General features: G+C 25.5%; 1 protein-coding gene across 5 annotated transcripts in view; it reads right to left on the bottom strand.

Moving 5' to 3' along the window:
• LOC127287509 (DNA-directed RNA polymerases I, II, and III subunit RPABC3) overlaps positions 1 to 22736 on the bottom strand; it is a 103308-nt gene that overhangs the window by 6178 nt on the left and 74394 nt on the right. For all 5 annotated transcript variants that reach the window (XM_051314494.1, XM_051314498.1, XM_051314496.1 and 2 more), the window contains exon 3: positions 18606 to 18786. In XM_051314494.1, the coding sequence (XP_051170451.1) occupies positions 18606 to 18786 (181 nt within the window). The remainder of the gene's footprint in view (positions 1 to 18605; positions 18787 to 22736) is intronic.

Genomic DNA, 22736 nt, shown 5'->3' with positions numbered 1-22736 from the left:
AATATATAAAAAAAGTTTCCAATTAAAACATATATTTATATATGTATTTATGTATAAGTTGCTTATATTTTACTTGTCTTTAATATCAATGTCTATGCATAATGATGATGTTTTTTGACTCAAGTCGTGTCTCACGTGATGATGTCACTGGTCAACAAACATTAGCACGTATAACCTTTTGACCTGAGAATAAAGTTGTAATGAAGAAAAAAAATACCTTCTTTGATGATTTTTATTTAAAAAATTAAGTTTTTGCTTGAAAAAAATTAAACAAGATTAAAATAAAGTAAGAATAATAAAACCTAAATCCATGAAAAATTGTATTGTGAATTTTAGTTTTCAATAAACAATATAATGAAATTAAAGACATTTAAAAAATAATTAGTGAAGTCGGCTAATTATTTGAATCAAGTAAATAATGAATGGTAACTTTTTTGTAAAACTTTTTTTTAACTTTTTTTTTTTAAACGCAATATTTGTTTTTCATCATAAAATATGTTAAAACATATTAACACTTAACATTAACAAATTTTTCTCCAATTATGAAGTTCCTCATTCTTTGATTAATGGCACTTAGCACTCAAGTGCATCCCTTATTGGATGCGGTATAAGCGAGGTCAAGCTTAATTGACTGTGCAATAATGCAACACATTATGACTCAATGTGATGTACGACTTTGAAAAATACCACACATCTTTCATATATGAAAATACTTAAATACAGTTTTTACTGAAATAACAAAAATACTGTTATTGTATTTCAATTCATTTTTTTCTACTACATTAGAATATAAGGTAATCATTTTTTTTAAATTCAATCATAACATACAAAATATTGAAAACATAGAGGAGAGTTGAACCACTAAAAAAAGTTTAGATTAATAAAAATTTTATATTTTTTAAAGATATCAGACGTATGAATAATGATTAAAATTAATTTATCAGAATTTTTAATTGTTCGAATTTTCGTTTAACATAATAGTCATTTAATTAAATATTTTTTTGTAGAATTTCAATGCATATAGTTTTTTTAGATGAATTTTCATTTAGACGATTTTTTAATTGTTTGAATTATTATTTGACAGAATTGCCATATACAGGGTGTTCCAAAAGTATCGAAACTTGCAAATATCTCGAAAAGTACCCATTTTCGTGATACTTCTTTTTTCACTGTTGAGTCACGGGACAAATTTTTAGGCTTTAAACATGTAGATCTTTTTTTGGGAACAACTTTTGTTTTGAATATTTTTTACGAAAATGCGTTCTTTTCGAGATATTTGCAAGTTTACATACTTTTGGAACATCCTGTATAACCGATTTTTCATTACAGAATTTTTACTTGATGAAAAATTCATTTAAAAGAATTTCTATTTTTATTTCCATTCGTATTCATTTGACAGAACTTTCATTTGTTTGAATTTACTTCCGTCAAAAAATTTAGGGCGCGAATTTAAAAATCAACCAATCAGAAATTACCCAGAAAATTGTTATAGGTTAATTTTAAAATTCGCGCCGAAATGTTTCTGTCGTATTATAAAGTAAATTAAAAATTTTTTTTCAATGTATTTCGCTAACAAGTTTTAAGCTAGATTAAAAACATATCTACGTTTATTAATAATAATAATTAGTCATTTCTTGAAATTGACAAGGGAAAAAATGAAGACAGTTTTTTTTAGAAATCATCTTTACCTAAAAGTAATCATTTTTAGTGTACAAGAAATTGAAGAAACGTTAATAATGAGTTAAATATTATGATTTAAAACAACTACGTAAGATCACGAGAAGATGAAGATAAATCAAATTTTCGTCTCGTTACATTAATAACTCAAAACAAATATATCTTTTACTGAACCTGCAAATTTTTTACAATATTTATTATTTTTAATTAACTAATAAAAAAAAACAGGATAATTATTTTCGAAAAAATTAAAAAGTAATTACACTTTAAATTCCTTGGAGTGAAGAGTATAGATTCACTCGAAGTCTTTGAAGAGAATTGATCACTTTGATTAGACTGACAACATGATCAGAATTCATTCTAAGAAATTTCGAGAGAATTTTATATATTTTCATAATCAAATTAAAACTACATATTTCGGGGTATTTTATGCGAAGTGATCCAGGTTCAAAATTAAAATACATGAGATCTAAATTTTTATGAAAGTCTTATTATACATCTAATAACTTTACATTTAAAATATTATTCATTTATTTAAAATTAAGATTTGGAGATCATTCAATTATTTCTCTTACATGGCATTTAATGATGTAGAGTATTTTTAAACGAAAAAAATAAAATTTTGTAAAATGATTCTTGCATTTCTTTAAATCAATATTTTACCTAACGAAACTTATTTGAACCATATTCAAATAAATCTTTACTTTTCCTATAAAAAATATGTGAACTTTATTTTGACACTATTTTTTACCTAGATCACTTTCACCGAAAAAACGAAACTCTAAATTTAAGAATTTTTTCCATGTATTTTATTCTTAAAATTAGAAACTCTTAAATTAAGAACTATTTCTTAATTTAAGAGTTTCTAATTTTAAAAGTACTTTTTTTCTAACATGAAAGAAGAAGATATTCTTAAATTTAGAATAACATTTTTTCGGTATATTTATTCAGCTGAATTAATAGAAAACATTTTATTTTGAACAATTTTACAGAAACTGCACTTATACTAATGAAACAATAAAGAAAAATCCTTTTCTGGATGCACTAATTCAAAAAAGAGCACTGTTTGATTAAAGTTTTATTGAGAATAATGTTTTTAATAATCACTGGCGAAGTAAAAGAGAAGAATTTTTCAAAATGGGGTGATGACAAACAGAAGAGATGTCGTACCAGATAGTGCATTTACAGTATTCAGGGCTCGTGTAAACGCGCATCTGGCACGAGCCCCAACTGTCTCGTTCCTTCTTTATCTCTCTCTTTTTCGCAAGGCTCCCTTCCGTTCATTTATATCCGCGTTAACTTCCGTTGCTAAAAGAACACTTTTTTCCCCTTTTTTTCTATACCCCGCTTATTTCTCTTTTCACAACATTTTTCCTATTTCTCCTTTTTTTCGACGATTCCACAAAAAAATCTATTCTCTAAAATAAACTTAAATTGAAAACCGAAAAATTAACTTTTTATTATTTTTTTTTTTTTTATTAACGATGCATAAGTGATGAGAACCACTGTCCGGTAAATCGCATGAACGATTGAAAAAATTACCTTGATAAATCAGAGCAACGATTATTCTATAGATCGCGTCCTTGGCAAAATAAATGCAAAATCAAATCATTGCGAAATAATAAAGAATTAACTATTGAATTATACTATTGTTTACATCTACTAATTATATAAATTTTGTCATTTTTTCTTTTAGATATTTATATTTATTTACTCATTGATGGAATAAAAATATTGTAAAATAAAAGTAATGAAATAATTTAATTTAAAAAATTTTTTTTTCAAATAATGATGTTAACGAAAAATAATAATTTTGAAATAAATAATCCTCTGTTGGTAATTTTACTATCAGAAATGCGAGTAGACCAATGAAAAACGCGCGCGAATTCAAATCTTGATAAAATTGAAAACCGATAATTAGATCGAGAGCGACGCGATACGTTCGTGTGGTGCTCAAACGACGACTAGAACGATCGCGAAGCGACGTGTCGTGCAACCCATCGACTCGTAGTGGCACTCATGAGGACGTTCAAGTTACATAATCTCATTGGCCTAGGAATGCACCGTGTCAAACGAACGCGACAACAGCTTCCTAGTCAAAAGAAAAAATATCTCTACTACAAATCAACATTTTCATTCTCACTTTTTTCTAACCGTGACGTTTTATCAATTTTTTTAATGCAATTTATTATTTCATTATGAAAAATTACGAATTTAAGAAAACAAAAAATTGGGTTCTTTAAAAATTTTTTTAGCTTCATAACATTGTAAACATTATTTATTGTAAAAAGTAATTCTTTAAAAGTGACATAACAAAAAATATCACGATCAACTGAAACAAGATTTTTCAAGGTCGAATAAACTTGCAATTAAGTGATAATTAGCATCCATTAAATAGAGGTTTGCATCAGTTTTTCATTGTTAGATTTTCCTTGAGAAAAAAATCTAGGCAATAAAATTTTACACACTCTTTCTTGAAAACAAAATTGGTAAAATAAAAATAATTTTAAAAAGCAGCCCATTGTTTTAAAATAAAAACTTGAAATTATTCGAGTGAAAAAAAAATATTACACTGCAATCTATAAATAAAATGGTCCTAGTATTTCATTTAGGTATATGCCAAGTGTTCTACTTGGCATGCTGCAACAAATAAAATGAGGTTCTACTGATCTTATAGAGCACTCTGAAGAATCTTGTTTCATTTTTGTACTATATATTATTAAAAACTACCAATGTCATAATTTCTTAAACGTTCAATTTAAATTAGTTGCTGTCTATTTTCGTTACTTTTACATGTCACTTTATAATATATATAACAAAAATTAAAACTTTTAACACAAATTTACTATATTTTTTATGTAACCAATAAAGAACCCAAATTTAGCTCATTGAGCACTAAAAAATGTGCATGAATTAAATATTCCGAAAGGAACGCGAATCAAATTTCGAATACGTACAAACATGTACACGATTAAGTGTGGAAAATAAAAAGAGAAAAGATAAAATAAATTTCGTCGAAAAAATAGGAGCACAAATAGAATACTAGTAAGATAGTGGCGAGCGCGACGTTCGAGTGCAACTAGGCGGCTGCTGCAATCAACGAGCGAGGCAAAAACTATATTGCCTCCTAGATTGAGAAGCTGGTTCTGTCGGGGATGTCGTATCGCGTGTATTACACAACTTGGCGCGAAGAGCGTGCCAAGCTGCGTAGTGCACAGCCGCATATGTAACCTCAAATCAAAGGAACCCTCAAACGCAGGGCAGAATTGTGCTTCATTTAAAGGGTACAGGGTTTTAAGTTCACAATATAAATTACCATAATTATACTATAATAGCTGAGAAGCTCAGCTCGAATACTATTTCTGAGGACAAGGATTTCAAAATTTCTACACTATTACTACGCCAGTGTTTACAAAAACAATTTTTTTTCCATACTTTTTTTCTTGCAATACAAAATTTATTATCATTATTTAATAATGTCAGGCCTCGGATTATATGACTTTTTCGACTTTTTTCGACTTTTTTTTACATTTTTTTTTACAAAATATTTAATAAAATGCGTCTTTTTTTAGTATACAATGCAGATCTTCTTTATTTCAATCATTTAATAAATTTTTAACTAAAATTCATCATTAAATTAATTATTTTTATTAATTTTAATAAAATTCTTCACAAATTCAATTATCTTAAAATATTTGTCGAATTAAATAATTATAATTCAATAATTGTTTAAAATTTAAAAAAAAACAGCAACTGAAATTATCAAAAATTTCAATTTAAAACCTTCTAAACTTTAATTATTTATAAAATTTTCCATCTAAATCCTTCGGAAATTTAATAATTTCAATTATAACTCTTCCGAAATATAATAATTATTTAAAACTAATTTTTGTATGAACTTTTAACAAAATTTTTCGCAATTCAATTATTTCTAAAAATTTCAACTTTTATCTTCAAAAATTTAATTATTTTTTATAATTTTAATATTTATTTAAAAATTCAATTATTTAAAAAGTTTCAAATAAAAACTCAAAGATTGGATTGTTGTAAAAAATTTTTAAAAAAACTACAGTTATCGAAATTTGCAAAAAATTTATTTCATGTTTAAAATCTCTTGCAATTCAATTATTTTAAAAAAAATTTATTTAAAAATCTGTAAAACTTAATTATTGCCCAAAATTTTTTTTGACCATCAAAATTAAAAACTATGATGAATAAATAATAAATTAATAAAATCACAGAAAATTAAAAGGCATTAAAATAAGCGTTGCAGCTTATTTTAATGCCTTTTAATTTTCTGTGATGAATTTTTTATCCCGTAACATTAGTTATTTAAAGTAAAATATTTATTTACTTATTAAATTTTGTTAAAATGAAAAATCGACTTTTTTTAAAATGTAAATTGAGTAAAACGACTTTTTTTATGCCTTAAAGTCGATCCGAGGCCTGTAATCGGGACGCATGAATATTCCCCATACTGAATTTGTTGGAATTTTTACGGTGTCGAAATTTTAATGTTACGCGACCTCAAATATGGACAAAAATCGTCTTTTCTGCACTTTTAGATCAAAATATCTCGAAAAACTGACGTGCTGGGTCAATTCTCAGATCACAAATTCAGTGTAAGGAATATTCATGCATTTCACATAATAAAATATCTTTTAAATTCAGTTGCAAAACATAATTTTCAAAATTTTATAATAACTATTATTATTATTATGGATATTGTTATTTACTTTCAGGAATCCTTGTCAAAACATTAACGCTTATAATACACTCACTAAATTTGTATAAAATCCATTAACCAGGATTCTAAGCTTATAATACTGTGTGATTTATAGAGACGCGCATGAAAAATGTCTAAAATTAATTTTGTTAGAATTTTTATTTGGTAGAATTTCATTAGATAAAATTTTCTTTGAGTCATATTTTTTTTTTGTTGAAATTATTTTTTTGATAGAATCTCGATTGGACCGATTTTTCATATATTTCAGAATTTTTTCTTAACAGAAAATTTATTTAACATGGATTTCTACTTGATTGAATTTTTATTTGACATAATTTTCTAGGATATTTGTAATTGGTCAATTTAAAAATTCGTGCACAAAAGAAATAGAAATTCTGTGAATTTTCAGTTGTATAAAAATTCGGTAAAATGGAAAATCGGTTTAATGGAAATTCTGTCAAAAAATAATTCAAATAAATAAAAATTTGGCTAAAAGAAAATTTTACAGAGCAAAAAAAATTGTTTTGACTCAAATAATAATCGGTTACTTGACAAACATGAAATAAATAATTATTTCAATATTCATCGATGTTTTGTTTAAATAATTAAATAATTATTTTAATAAATTTTGGCATTTTGGAACAAGAGGAAATTTTCTTCCAAAATACCAAAATTTAATAAAATACATATATTTATTTGTATTAAATAATTATTATGAGTCAATTAAATTATATTTGTTTGAAATACAGAAATATGGGTTCAAATACAGTTTTTTAATTAAAATTAAAATTATTTGGTTCAAGTAAATATTTATTTGAATGAAATAAATTTTTTTCAGTGCATCTAATGAAATTCTATCAAATAACAATTCTAACAAATTAATTTTAGCCATTATTTATCCATCTCGATGTATATAGCTCATTTCTTATCTTAAATAGTTTCCATAAAAATAAAACATTTATTTAAATATATTATTAATATAGATCAAATGATCAATTTTTGTGCAGTTCTGAAAATAGTGATAAAAATTGCCAATTGATGAAGTTATATTAAAAATAAAAACAATATGAAAATACTTTAATAAGCCTATAAAATTTTCTATAAATTCTTTAAATCATTCTGGAGAGGCCTGCAGTTTGAATGACATGAAGCGAGTTCGTTTAGTTTCTTCTTCGGGATCACACTTTCGTTAAGGAATCTTACATTATGTAACTTGATGGGATTTATTTTTGACGCGAAAAAGCAAGCTAGCAGCCAAACAACCTTCTAATAGAATTCATCTTGCTTGAGAGAATTATTACACTATAAATGATCTTTTGGATATATGTACAAGGCCATGAAAATATTTTCAATAAATACAAAAAATTACAAATGAAAAAAAATTCACTTGAAAAAATAAAACCGAGAAATTCAACTGTTGGGTATAGTTAACACTTAGTCAACAATTTTTTATTAATTAGTTTAACTCCCGTTTGTAAAAGTGAGGTGGAGCCAAGATGGGATACCCTAGGTGGGCAATTCCTGGGCTTGTAACGGTCAATCCAGGCTCAGCCTACCTGGGAAATGTTTTTTATTATTATTCTGATCCAGTTTTCTTTTTCTTTTAATTACTAAAATTTTACAAAAAACATAGTTGATTCAACCTTTTTCAAAAAATTTCACGTAAAAGAATGAGGCAGAATTTTTTTTGCAAATTTCAATTAGCCTAAATTGTCATAATCATCATATGACCTAATTCTCATTTGGCCTAATCTATTCTTATTTGCACTAAATTTCACTTGTTTCACCTAATTGTCATTTGAGCTAACTCTCATTTGGACTAATTTTTCTGTAACCTAATTCTTATTTGGTCTAACCGACACTTGACCCAATTCTTTTATGGCCTAAACTTCATTCGACATAATTATTATTTGTCACAATTTTTAACTAGCTTAATTTTAATGTGACCTAATCTCCATTTGACATAATTCTCATTTGGCCTAATCCTTATCTGTCCCAATTCTTATTTATCTTAGTCAGTATTTAACCTAATTCTCATTTAGCCTAATTCTTATACGCTCTAATCTTTAAAATCCAGTGACGATTACACTGAACAAATTTTGGTATAGCAGCTGCCCCAAACAAAAAATATCTATATTTAGTTAACTTCACTCATATAAAAACTCATGGTAAATATTAAGTATGAAATTAATTGAATATTGAAATTTTTCTTTGGGGCAGATCCAATAAGATTTATGTCAAATAGAGAATTAGTTTATTTGAGAAATAGGGCAGATGAAAATTAAGACAAATAAAAATTATGTCAGATATTAATTAGTAACATTAGATTAAATGAAGTTTAGTGCAAATAAAAATTATACTAAATACAGATTAGGCCAAGTGAGAATTAGACCATATGATAATTGTGACAATCGAATTTAGACCAATCGAAATTTGAAGAAAATTCATGAGCCAACAAAATTTTGGTTGTGACAAACAATAGTTGGCACAACTAAACTTTGGTTGATATAACCGAAAAAGAAAAGTAAAGGAAAAATTCTACAAAAATTTAATTTAGAAACATTATTTATATTTACGAAATTCAAAATCGAATTTAATTAATCAGATCTCAGCAATCAAGATGCAGTGTTCTTTTTAGTAAATTATAAATGCTGATAGTATATTAAATTCAGTGCAAATGAATGTGCTGTGCAATAAGTAATTTGAATAAAAAATAGCACATAGATTAGACTATTGTCAGTGATAGTTTAGTTTATATAGTTCCCTATTAAAATTTTACTAATTTAAACTTAGAGACAAAAGAAATTCTATTTATATTTAAGTAACTTAAAAAATACGTTTCAAAGGAACAATTATTTGCATCTGCAATTCTGTTTCTGTTCAAAATTGTCAATGATTGTGAAAGCAGCAGACATAATATATAAATGAAAGGAGATAGGGGGAGAGAATATTTAAGATGCTAGCGAGCCAGTTTGACTTGCCAGGTAGATCAACCCTGGACTAATTTTATCTTAGCACAGATTTTGTAGCACATCGCAGCCAAATCTACCACTTGTCCCTTGGATTACAGTGTGAATCACACACTTCAAATGCATAAGCAGGCACACTAAATATGCGTTGGAAGGCCACATCGAACAATATCGCAGTGCATACAACATAGTACATTCACATATTTTCATTACCATCCACATTGTAAAAAAAGAGGTCCTAGTTTTACTAATCTCTCAGCATCTAATTTAAAAGTGACCCGCAAATTTCAATTGACTTTAAATAAATCTCTGAATTATACCTGTACTAATCAGAGAAATATACAGGGTGATTTTTAAGGGGGTTCGGAACATAAAAATCGCCCTGTATATGCATTTCAATGCTTGGCGAAATTCCTATAACTATTAAATTTTAAGTGTATAATATAAGTAAATGTGTTTATGAGATGTACTATGAGCATATGCGCATGCGTACTAGTGGCGCCTTTTCGTCTGACTTGAGCGACATTTCATAGAGTTTCAGTACAATTTACAATAGGGATTCTATAAAAGTCGCACCCTTTTGGAGTTGATGCTAAGAGAGTTAATTTTATGCCAAGGGAGTTAATCTAATGTTAACTCACTTTTGAAGTTGATTTTTAACTCAAAATTTTAACTTTTTAACTCTTACAATAAAATATGGTTGTATAACGAACAGTAATTTCTATCATTTAAAATATGTTTTTATGCCGTCTTTCATGTCTATACGTGCATTAGAAAGTTTTTGAAAAAATTTAATTATATATTCACTTTACAAAACAGACAAATGAGAAACGATGACTAAGCATATGATTTCACAAATCTGAATAATATCACAATAGCAAATAAACACTTTGCATTTTTTTCATAAGATTAACACAATTTTCACAGCTGTCAACATTCAAGTCCAATGCACACGCTAAACTTATAGTTGGAAGTTATTAGAATACAGTAAATTAGACATTTTTCGTGTAGCTTTCTCTGATAGTTTCTACAACAAACAATAAGTCTTTTTACTATTTTTTCATGATCACCTTCTTGTCAAAAGTGTGTATTAAATTTACTTAAAGTAAATGTACCGTTTCTGTATAATTCAAATTACAAAAGATTTCCTGTGAATTCTACTAACTTTTGCTGTAAAGTTGTTTGAAATTAATCAGTCATACTTTAAAATCTACATTTACTTTAGTATATCCACAATTAACAGAATTTCTATTTAACAAAATTCTTAATTAACAAAGTTTTTATTAAAGAAAATTTTAATTCCAACTAATTCTTATTTAACAGAATTCTCATTTAAGAAAAATTCTACGTAGTTCTTTTTTTCTTAATTTTTCTAGAAAAAATGCTTTATAAGAGTTCTGCTAAATAGAAATTCTTTTAAATCGAATTTTAGTTAAATGTAAATTCTTCGATATGAAAATTTTGCATAATATAAAATCCACTTTATACAATTTTGCTAAATAGAAATTCGATAATTTAATATTCGACGCCGTAAAAATTTTTATAAGTTAAACCCTGAAGAATATAAAATAGGACTGCTAAAAGAAACAAATTTTCAAAAAATACAGACTGATTTGAATCAATTTTACAAGAACAGTTAATAAAATTCTGTAAAATTAACGGGAAATTTTATTTTCTTCGTACAAACTAAATAAACTTAAATATAATAATTTCAATTAATTCGTATAATAATAATAATAATAAAATGATAAAATTAATAAAAAAAACCATAATGTTATTTCAAATTTTTGCACTCATTATTTGTTACAAGTTTGCTGTGCAAAGTTGCACCAAACAAACGATGTTGACCTTGAAGAATATTTGACATGTAAATTTGCGTAAAATTTAGTTGACAATATTGACAGTTAAGAAACTCTGCTCAGTAAGTTCAACTACAGACTCAATAAATTTTAATGATCTTTCCTATGGTGAAGTACTTTTTCACTTTTCAAGGTGAAATATTAAATTTTCGATGAAAAAAAGACAAATATCACAATTTAAAAGTATTAAAATAATTACAGATCTTAAAAATATGTCAAGTAACAAAAAACAAAAAAAATTTTATTTTAATTCTCTCAAAATGATACAGGTTCTTGAATAAATTATTGTTTTTTTATAATTTATAAAAGTAAATTAAAATAATAAAAATTGAAGAAACTAATCTTTCTGTCTAGTTTCTTTCAAATAATTACTGCACTATAGTGTATTTTGTGCAATTTATTTTGTTTACTTATTTCTAATAAATATTTTTTTGAAAAAGTTTAAAAAAGCAGCATTTCCTGGGGAAGTTTGGGACAAAACAAACAAAAAACAGGGATTAAGCTAACTTTAATAAAGTGACAGTTTATGATAATCAGTCACATTTTAAACATAGGTTAATTTATGGGAAATAGAATTTTTTAACCAAAAATTTTTTTAAATTAAATGAATTTTAGCAAAAATAGATAAAAATGATTTAAATTGAAATAATTTATTAATATTATTGAAAATTATTTATTCAGGGAAGAAATTTAAATAATTTTAAGAATAATTGAGTTTTGGAAAAATTATATTTAAAAAATTTTTAGAAATAATTGAATTTCAAGAGATTTGAAATTGAAATATTTATAAAATTAAATTGCTGCAGATTTTTTACAAATTAGAGACAATAATATAATGTTAAAAAATTTTAAATGAATAATTAAAAAAAATATTTCAAATAATTGAATTTTAGAAGAACTTTGTTAAAATTATTAAAAATAAATTAACTTGACAAAGAATTTTAAATAGAAATTTAAAAAATAATTCAGATTTTTTAAATTAATTAAATTTCAAGAATTGAATTGAAGAATTGAAATTTTTGTAAATTTGAATTGCTGAAAACTTTTTAAAAAGAATTTAATCAATATTTGAATTTGAGTAATTTTTAATTGAAAAATGTTTTAAATAATTCAATTTTCGAAGAATTTCATTAAAATTATTGAAAATAATTAATTTCGCAGAATTTTTGGATTCAAATTTTTAATATAATTGAATTTTTGAAGAACTACCAGTTTGTACTAAAATAAAGTCATAGGTATTTAGTTTTTAATTTAATAAATTAATTAATTTTTAATTTTATTTTTTTAAAATAAGTCAAAAAATTTGTCTTTTATTAAAATAGGTAATAAAAAAAAGTCGAAGAAAAGACGGAAGAAGTCGAACAATCAGAGGCCTGTAATTAAAATAACAATTTGTCTCAAACTTACCCCAACAACGAGGAAAATATATGGGACAAAAATTGAGTTTGAATAATTCCGACAAAAAAAAAAATGTTGCACACTAAAACTTGGAAGATACCTTTAGAATTTTGTACTTTACATTTTTGAATAGTTAAATTTTTTTTGAAAATCAATTTGGAATTTTTTTAATAAAAGAAATAGAGAAATAATCTCGTTTTGTCACAAACTTGCCCCGCTCAAAGGTACATATAGTTTTTCCCACATAATTGGTAATAAAGAATCATTGCTATTGGAGGAAAATTAATTAAAGATGAGTGAGATTTTTCTTTCTAAAATATACTTTATGAAGAAGAAAAGAAAGAAGTCTGTTGTCAAAGTGAGAAGAATGATTGTAGTGAAAAATTGTCAATTGTATATTAGATGTTTAAACGTGAAAGCCATAATCACAATTGACACCTACCGATAATCTAAATGACACTCTCACATCACTGCGCTTTTGGTTCCATTCGGTCCAATAGCTTTTTAGAGGAGCGAATAACAATAAAGTGAAGAGAGTGCGCGCTTGGTGATCGATGCACCACTAGTGGATGATATTCGTGAAAAGCTTGAAGGATACCAAGTGAAAGGAAGCGGAAACGCGTGACAAGCTAGGTTTAATTTTGACTGTCTGTCCTGGTCACAGGGAATAAATAAGTTGGAGCAGGTTCTCTTCTCCATCTAGGAAGGTCGTTGGGAGTAGGTGGTGGTACACGAGATCACAAAAGGGGTAGAGCTGAATAGATTGGGGGGATGAAGGAGAAAAAGGGGGAGATGATGACGCCATACCAGCGGCCATAGCGGCAGAGATTCAGGCAGGTGTATAGGGATACGAATGTAGGTCACCCCTGGAAAAGATAGAGAGAGAAAGCCAGGCTTCTATCCGGGAAGCGGAGGCACCCATAAGCTTGCACAAGCTCAAGAAACTAATTGAAAAATCACCCATTTTTTTTTTACTAATTTCATCTCTTCATCAAAATAGACGACCAATCGAAAAGGGGCGCATGATTATCCCATAAAAATCATTAGTTAGCATTTTATTAGATATAATTATTTTTTAGACGAATTTTCATTTTTCGAATTCGAATTTGACACAAATTCTCTTTTAAACGAATTTTTATTGTACAGAATTCTTAAAACGCCGAATTTTTATTTGTCCGAAATTGCAAATGGCCGAACAACAGAAAGATTTCGGCTCGTTTTTTAAAATTGACCAATCAGAAATTGTCAAGAAAATCGTGATTTGTCAATTTTAAAAAACGCTGAAATCTTTCTGTTGTTCGGCCATTTGCAATTTCGGACAAATAAAAATTCGGCGTTTTAAGAATTCTTCTTTAAAATTCGTTTAAAAGAGAATTTGTGTCAAATTCTATTTCGAAAAATGAAAATTCGTCTACAAAATAATTATATCTTATAAAATTCTTTCAAATCAAAATTCTTACTAGTGATTTTTATGGAATAATCATTCTAAAAAACTCTTAATCACAAGAGCCAATTAATTCATATTCATCATGATAATAATATCAATATGCAATTAAAAGACATTAAAAGTTGATGAATCTGAAAATGATTATTCGGTAGTTATTTTCTATTACAAATCTGACATAAGATTTTGAAAATACAAAATGGTGAACGAAAAAATTATAAAATCAGATTTTTATGAAAAACTACGTGCAAGAAGTTAGCAACGCCATTTCAATTTTTTAAAAAATAATAATTTTTGTGCCAATTTGTGCTGGAAAAATTTTGTTCAAAAAATTATAATTAAGACTCAAATTAAAAATAAACATTCTTAAGCTATAAAAAAAACCACTTCTATATCCAATTAAAAATAAACACTTGTGCAAGACCAGAACAAAAAGAAATTCTTACATTTTTTAATAACATTAATAATAAATTAATCAAAATAATTCAAATTTAAATTTAAAAAAAAAAAACATTTTTTTTAGAAATAAATTAAAAAATTATTATTTTTCAATGCAAAATTTTGTGATAAATTCTGCAAGTTCATCACAACAAAGATAATTCAGCACAAAATTTGTTTTTGAAAAAAAATAACTTCGAATACATATTTCTGGATTAAAAAATCGTTTTTTGAATTTAAATTTGAATTAATTTAATTTTTGTTTATTAAAAATTTTGAAAATTGTTGTAAGAATTTCTTATTGTTTTGGTCTTTCACAATTGTTTATTTTTAATTACATATAGAAGTGGTATTTTTGAGCTTAAAAATGGTTTTTACTTATTTATTTATTTATTCATTTCAGACGGGTAGTAATTACACTGCCCATTAGTACAATGTACTGAATATTACAAAAAAAAGAATTACAGTAATTATTGTGTGGCCACACTTGCATTATTATTATCATAATATATCAAATATTGTAACTCTCGGACGAAGGTGTTGATTGAAACGCCGAAAAAATTGAGGTTACTATTATGTTGATTTGCCTCACGACTCAATCTATTAATTAATTTTATTTTTTTTTTAAATTTGAGTCATAATTATTATTTTTTCAATAAAAATTTTGCAGCACAAATTAGCACAAAAATTATTTTTTTGAAAAAACAAAATGGTGTTGCTAATTTCTTGCACGTAGTTCAAATTTGTAATCAGCGCCTCGGAAAATTCAAGGGTAAGTATTTTCGAGAGATTTCGATGAATTAAAAAAAATTTTCCATATTAGAACCACGAGTAACCGCATTTACATAAAGATTTATCAACTTTTAACTTTTTTTGTCGACATTTTAAATCCGTCATTTTGAATATTTAAATTCTAACATCGAATTTTGATTTATAGCAACAGTAACATTTTAATTATTGGTATAATTTAATCGAAATTTTGTTCCTTTTCTTCTTCGTACAATATTTATTTATTTAGTAATATAAACAATTTAAAAAATGCCCTTTCGTAGAATATATAATTAAAAAAAAAATTACCAGGCTGATAATTATATGTAGTCATATTTAAATCTAAAACCTGATCGACCTCGATCAATAATTCATGTTTCAACTGTCACCTCATCTCAACACACCATATCTTTGACCTTGAATCATTTCGTTACCAGAATAGTTATCATTTTTATATGCGTATTATTAATAGTAAAATGTAAATAACTTTTAATTTAGAAACAATTGTTTTAAGTTCTTTGAATAGCGTTTTACAATCGAAAGTTGAATTTTACAATTTTACAAATTTAAACTATTTAAAGGAAATTAAAGTTCTTAAATATAATTTTAATCATCTTTCTCTATTTTTTATTTTCCTAATTTAAAAATTTCCAAAGAATTGAGAAAAAATTTGTTGAGAAACTAGTGACCAAAAAATTTGCAAAAGTGTTAAAATTTACTGGCTTTACTAAATAATAGATAAACATAATTTTTTAAAAAATAAGACATAAAAAATGTTGACCATTTTTACAGGAAGTTGATAAATGTGAGTTGACAGCGCCCTCAGAAAACTGAGATACCACCAGCTGTGTTCACCCGCTTCATTACCTACTGAGTGAACGCAGAGTGGCTCCCTGTTCTTTAAGTGCAATTTTCCGCCCTTATCGACGACTTGATTTCTTCCTACACTTTTACAGTGTTGTGTATCTTCCATGAGGTTAAAAGAAAACTTCTTCAAATGCTGTTGACCCTTTTTAAGTTTTTCTTCTTCCTCTTTTTCTTTATAAAAAAAACTTGAAAATCCAATTCACTAATCGTTGTTTGTTAGTCTAATTTAAACTCCTTTTATATTAAGTCAGATCAAGTCTGTTTAGATTCTTTACACATATTACGCATTTGAATTATGTACTGCAATTTTTATGAAAATTAATATTGTTTCAAATCAAGAAAATAAAAATATTTCCAGAATAAATGATAATAAAAATATTTTAGTAATGAATTTGAGCTGATTGCGATTTTAAATAAAACAAAGTATGTGATATTGCTACAAGAATCTTTTATTCAAGGATAATTTAAATTGTTTACTAATTACGTGCTGCCATCTATTAACGTTAATCCAAACTCCATTTGATGGCCAATTACAGCTAATCATATTATTTATAGCCTAAATTTAACGATGCATATTGAAATTTTTTTAATTAAACACTCCTTTGTATATATTTTTTCAGAAAAACAAGAATTTTTAAATTATTTAATTAAAAAATAGTTTTTAATTTAAGAATTTTTTCTTAATTTAAGTATATTATATTCTAATTTTAAGAAGATATTGTGAAATTTAAATTTTGATTTTTTTTTGGTGTCAGTTTTGTAAAATATCGGAATATTTCTAACCCACATGATATATAATTTAGTTTCTAAAAGTAATCATCTGCAAGTACATTAGATGAAATTTAGCCTTCTATAATTATAGGAGAGAATTGGCTAAATTTGATCTAATACAATGATTGCATTTCCGGTTATGTAACAACCCAACGAAACACGTTCAGTTCCAGTAAGTATTATACAATATATATAACTTACTGGCTTTAATATAAGGGGACGATATACTTTTAAAAGAGATTTTCATCTTCACGGCGTTTAGAGTTATATTTTTAAAAAATTTATACATTATTTTGGATCATGTATTTGACTTTAATTTACCGTCAACTGGTGTAACCTTCGACACCTCGGTTAATTATATTAATTATATTATTATTTACATTTAAAATTTTTCCTTTTAATAATTTCAGATGCATGAATATTTCCCACAGTGAATTTGTTGGAATTTCTACGGTTTCAAAATTAATTAGCTCGAATTTTTATGTTACCAAATTTTATAAAGTAGAATTTATATTCATTCGAATTTTCATATTTACAAATTTTTATTTAACTGAATTCACATGTAATATAATTTCTATCTGACAAAACTTTTATTTAACTGAATTTTCAATAAAGAAATTTTTTATTTAAACAAATTATTATTTAGCAGAATTTTCTTTTAATAGAATTTCTACTTAGTCGAAATTTTAAATAGTAGAATTTCCATTTCAGCGAAACTTTATTTGTCAAAAGTTTTATTTATACAATTGGTCATTTGAGAGAATTATATATCAAATCACCGAATTTTCATCGCACCGAAAAAGTTTTGGTGCGAATTTTAAAATTAACCAGTCAAAAATAATTCAGAAAATTGTGATTAATTAATTTTAAAATTCCCGCCAAAATTTTTATGTCGGATATTTGTTTAGCTATTTGCAATTTCGGTGAAATGAAAATTTGACGTTTTAAAATTTCCATCAAATGAGAATTTGTACAAATAAAAATTCTAGCAATTGATGCTTCAGCGAGTTAAGAATTCTGGCCTTTAAAAATTAAACTTAGGCAAAATTCTGTCAAATGAGAATTTTGTTAAATATTAATTTTTTTAAAATAAAAATTCTCTTAAATATGAATTCAGTTAAATAAAAATTCTGCTAAGTAAATATTCTAACTCTGAAAAGTAGATTAAAGAACAATTATGTCAATTAAACATTCCGTATTATGGAAATTTTTCAGAATATAAATTCTGTTAAATATAAATTATATTCAATGAAAATTCGATCAATAAGAAAATATGTTTTTTAAAAATTCGACTAAATAAAAATTCGCCTTTAATTATGAATTCAGTCAAATAAAAATAGTTAAATATGAAAATTCAATTCAATATAAATTCTACTTGATAAAATTTGGTAACTTATACATTATTAATCTACTAATTAACTGATTTATTAATAATAATTTATCAAGTAATTAATTTATTAATTTTTATTAATTTCGATAGCGTAGAAATTTCAACAAATTTAGTGTGGGGAATATTCATGAGTCTCAATGCATTTTCTGTTATATCGTACCTATTATGTTATGAATAAAATTATATTAATTAAGTATTTATTCCTTAAAGAACTTATTAGCATCGGAAATTTTTTTTTAAATTCTCAAGTTTCTACTATTATTTACATGAGTAGGTATATAATATAGTAACTACTTACAGTCTACTGCTGGGCTCGTTGTTGGCCTCATCCCCCTCTATCCGGTATACCTTTCCAGACATAACGTATTCGAAGCTATCAGCTCGCGAGCCACCCTCTTGATCCAAAGCATTCCACTCGCCACCATCAGGGTAGCCATCTTCGCGAAGAGTTGTGGCTAAGACTAATCGAAATTTATCACCTGAAACAAAAATAATAGATCTGTCTGTAAAAAAAACTTTCTATTCTTCACATTTTTAGGACCTACACTCCTCATTCCAATTGTACACAGACTATTAATGAATTGTAATTATTAACTATATTTATTTAGCATTTCAATTTCTGTAAAAATAATTTTCAATAATTCCAGTACAAAAATAGAGTAGGCCAAAGTGAAATTATGTTTATTATTTTATAAAAGTGTAATTGAATATGAAAACAAAATTTTTCTTAATTTTAAATTACAAAATTTTTCTCAAAATTTTTATATCTTCCATTAAACTTTTTACTGTTCATTTCTAATACTTTTTGAAAGAGTAAAATTGTATGTGTTGCTCCAATACCAGTAGCGATAACAATGGATATATTTTTATTCAAATCATCTTCATCTATTGATAAACAAAAAAATATAAATAAATGAAGATTTTAGGACAATTTTTTTATAATTAATTAATATAATTACAATTAATGTACAAATTATTTAAATATTAAAATTAATATAAAATTGGAACCACATAAATAGTAACTTAATTTACAAAAAAAAATTATATTTTTTACATCAAACAACAAAGCATTATCAAATAATAAATACATTAAAATTCCTTTAAATAAAAAATTCTTTGAATTGATACCAACTTATTTATGTCGATCAATTTTGTCAATAATTTTATTCTTTATGACGCTACCTGCATGTTTTTTCAAGGAAATTAAATTTTAATATATGCATTCAAAAAAAATCTTAAAATTCTTATTATTTTTGTCGACACTTCTTTTACCTTCCTTTTCTCTTCTGTATAACAATTCTTTGATGCTAAAGAAATAAGGGCAGGTGGTCACTTTTAATAAAAACTTTAAATTTCTAAAAGGTTTTTTGTGAAATACATTTTTTTAATAGTTTTTCCAATATGATCTTCCTATCCCTTTGAAAATAATATAAACATCCTTTTATATGTACAAAATTTCACAACCATTTTCTTCTTTATATTTATTTCAATTTAAAATTTTACAATATACGTTCGATTTTAACAATTTTTACTGATTTTGATTTAAATACAAAAACAATTGATAAGACTTCTCCAAAGTTGTTTGCACGGAGAAAAATGGAAAAACGAATAAAGTAACTTTTACTACTTTAAAAGTAAAACCTGTACTGTCCGCGCAATTTCTGCGCATTTCTGTCAATTTTTACTCCGGAAATAGTAAAATTTACTTCTAAAATAATTTCAACTTTGTTAGAAAAAAAAATTATAAAATATTTTTTTGAAAAAGTATACCCTAATCGAAATGGAAGGTGTTAAATATTAAATTAAATTATGATTGTAAACTTTCTTTTCTCGCAACAAAAACATTAAATTCTTAAATAAAAATACTGTGTTTGTAATTGTTTTATTTTACAATTTACTTTACTGTAATAAAACTAATTTTTGAACTATTTTTTAAAACAATAATTTGTCTCTCTTTATTTTCAACGATGTTTAATGATGTTCGATTTTTTAAAGATAAACTGTGAGAATTATGTCGCAAGTATAAAAATTATTTCTCTTTTTTCTGGAAATTTTTTCTTAAAGTTTACTCTGTATTGAATTGTCGGTGCGGCTTGCGTGACATTGCATCAGATTCTTCAATTCAGCAATGAGAAATAATTGTGACTCGGTAAATAATGTATTCAAATTAATATTTTTGTGTTTTTCTACAATATTTTAAATAAATTAACATATTGTTAATAATTCTTAAATTTATTTAATGTAATTAATATTAAATTAAATTAATTAAAATAAGTTTCACACAGTAATGTTTGATTTTTGTACGAATATGATAATCATAAAAACATTTTTAAAAAATGTTATATCAAAACGATCTTCAGCCAGTAAAACTATTCCCAGAAAAGCAAGTTTTTTTTCGTTCTTTACAGTTGAAAATTATCAAATTCAATATTAGATATCGAATTTCGATAACAGACTCGTAAAACCACATGAGCAAATTTTTAAAAATTTATTTCTCCCAAAAAAAGCATCATTTTTATACTAATATTTTTACTAAATACTAAAGTTTATTTTAAAAATTTTGTTTTAATTTCCATAGTCGGTAATATTAAAAAAAAAAAAAAAAAAACAATGAAAAATTATTATTTAAAAAATGGTTCAAAAAGGAATTTTAGTTAAATTTAAAAAAATATTATTTTTCAATATATTTCCTAAAAATTTTAATAACAAAAACTATTTTTACGTTATCAATATAGCTTATAAGATAAAAATTCCGGAAAAAAGTTACAAATAACTTGCAAAATAATGAAAATTTTTTTTGTCAATTGTTCGTCACACTTATTTAAAGTATCATGAACGCTTTAAAATAAGAAAAAAAAATATATTCTTGAGCAGTCTAACTAAATGAACGAAACCTCACTTTTTTACGCCATCTTCTATAATTTTCAGCAAAAATGTCAGCTTTAATATTTTTGCTTCGTGCCACATACATTTTTGTTAGATATATAAGATAAACATATATTAATAACTAATTGATGCTGGAAACGCCATTACGCTGAATGAAAACTGGCAATTATTTCTTAGAAAAAAAAAATATATAGTACAAAGTGCGTTTAATTAGACAACGACGATGACGACAACTCTTATGTTATAAACTGGTACTTTTATAAAACCTTGCGGGCGGACCAAATGCCGAACTAGTCTGAATAGAATGGAAACACCAAACTGAGTAGTGAGCAATATGGATCGAGCTGGGACACGAAGGTCGGCGCGACCTTGGATGCGCCGACTTTCAACTTGAACTTAGCGCGAACATGAGTGCTTCGAAAGGGGGGAGGGCGCGAGAGGGAGAGAGAGAGAGACTTAAATAGAAAACAGAATTAGAGAATTAAATGTTGTATAATTCATAAAGGATGCGTTACGTAAATTAGTTGATCAAGCTTCCTATATAAAGTATTAAATAATAATGTAGTTAAAATGCTGATATACTTGAAAGGTTCCTTATGAATTACAAAATTCAAACAAGATAAATTTAATGTATGCTTTTTCAGATTCAATAAAATTCATTAGTCACAATTTTCAATGTGCAAAAAATGTCAAAATTTAATAAGTAATTTTTATTTAACCAGAGAATTCACTGGAATTTCTATTTAATGAAATTTTCAAATGTTTTCCAAATATATGGTTCCCACAGCCATATATTCTAGTTGTGCTAACAATTTAAAGCTAGCTATTTAATATGACTGGAGCAACCGGAGGTATGGTTGGGACGTATTTTTCAATATAATATGGTTGAGACAACCAAAGGTATGGCTGTGGCAACCATTGATTTTTTTCCGTGTACGTTATGTTCTTACAAGATAATTCCGTTTATTAAATAGCTAAAGCTTGAATACAACTTTTCGATTTTGAAAATGTTGAAAATGTTTATGCAAATTTTTCAATTTTTCATCAATTCGAGATTTGAAGGTCACTTTCTGCCAACAATTCAATTCTTTGGTTGATATTTTTAAAAACAAATGTAAAGGTTATAAATATAGGAAGTAGTTTTGTAAAACTATAGTTACTTGTATATTATTATTAATTTAAAATTTCATTGATGCAACTAACTTTAGTTTCATAAAACCACAATATAAAGACAAATTATTAAACAATAAAAAAATTACAACACAATGTTTATAAACTTTTTTTCACACCGTTAACAATTAGATACCTTCAAGTTAACTGTGCAACTATATCTGTCCAATTTTTTTTAAAGTACTTAAAAAATAAAGAAAAATATTTAAAATAATTAGAAATACATTGAAAATACTGGAATTGAAAACAACCATAGTTAGTTAAAAATACCATAATCAGAATGATTTTTAATACACTAAAAAAATATTCTTCTTTTGAGAAGATTCCTATTATTTCTATGCATATTTTCCTATAGAATATGGCTAGAAGAAAG

The sequence above is a fragment of the Leptopilina boulardi genome, unplaced genomic scaffold, assembly GCF_019393585.1.
Source record: "Leptopilina boulardi isolate dan_hultmark-lab unplaced genomic scaffold, ZJU_Lbou_2.1 LbouV2_371, whole genome shotgun sequence".
NCBI lineage: Eukaryota > Metazoa > Arthropoda > Insecta > Hymenoptera > Figitidae > Leptopilina > Leptopilina boulardi.
The sequence above is the reverse complement of the archived record's forward strand: the minus strand, read 5'-3'. Positions and strand labels throughout refer to the sequence as shown.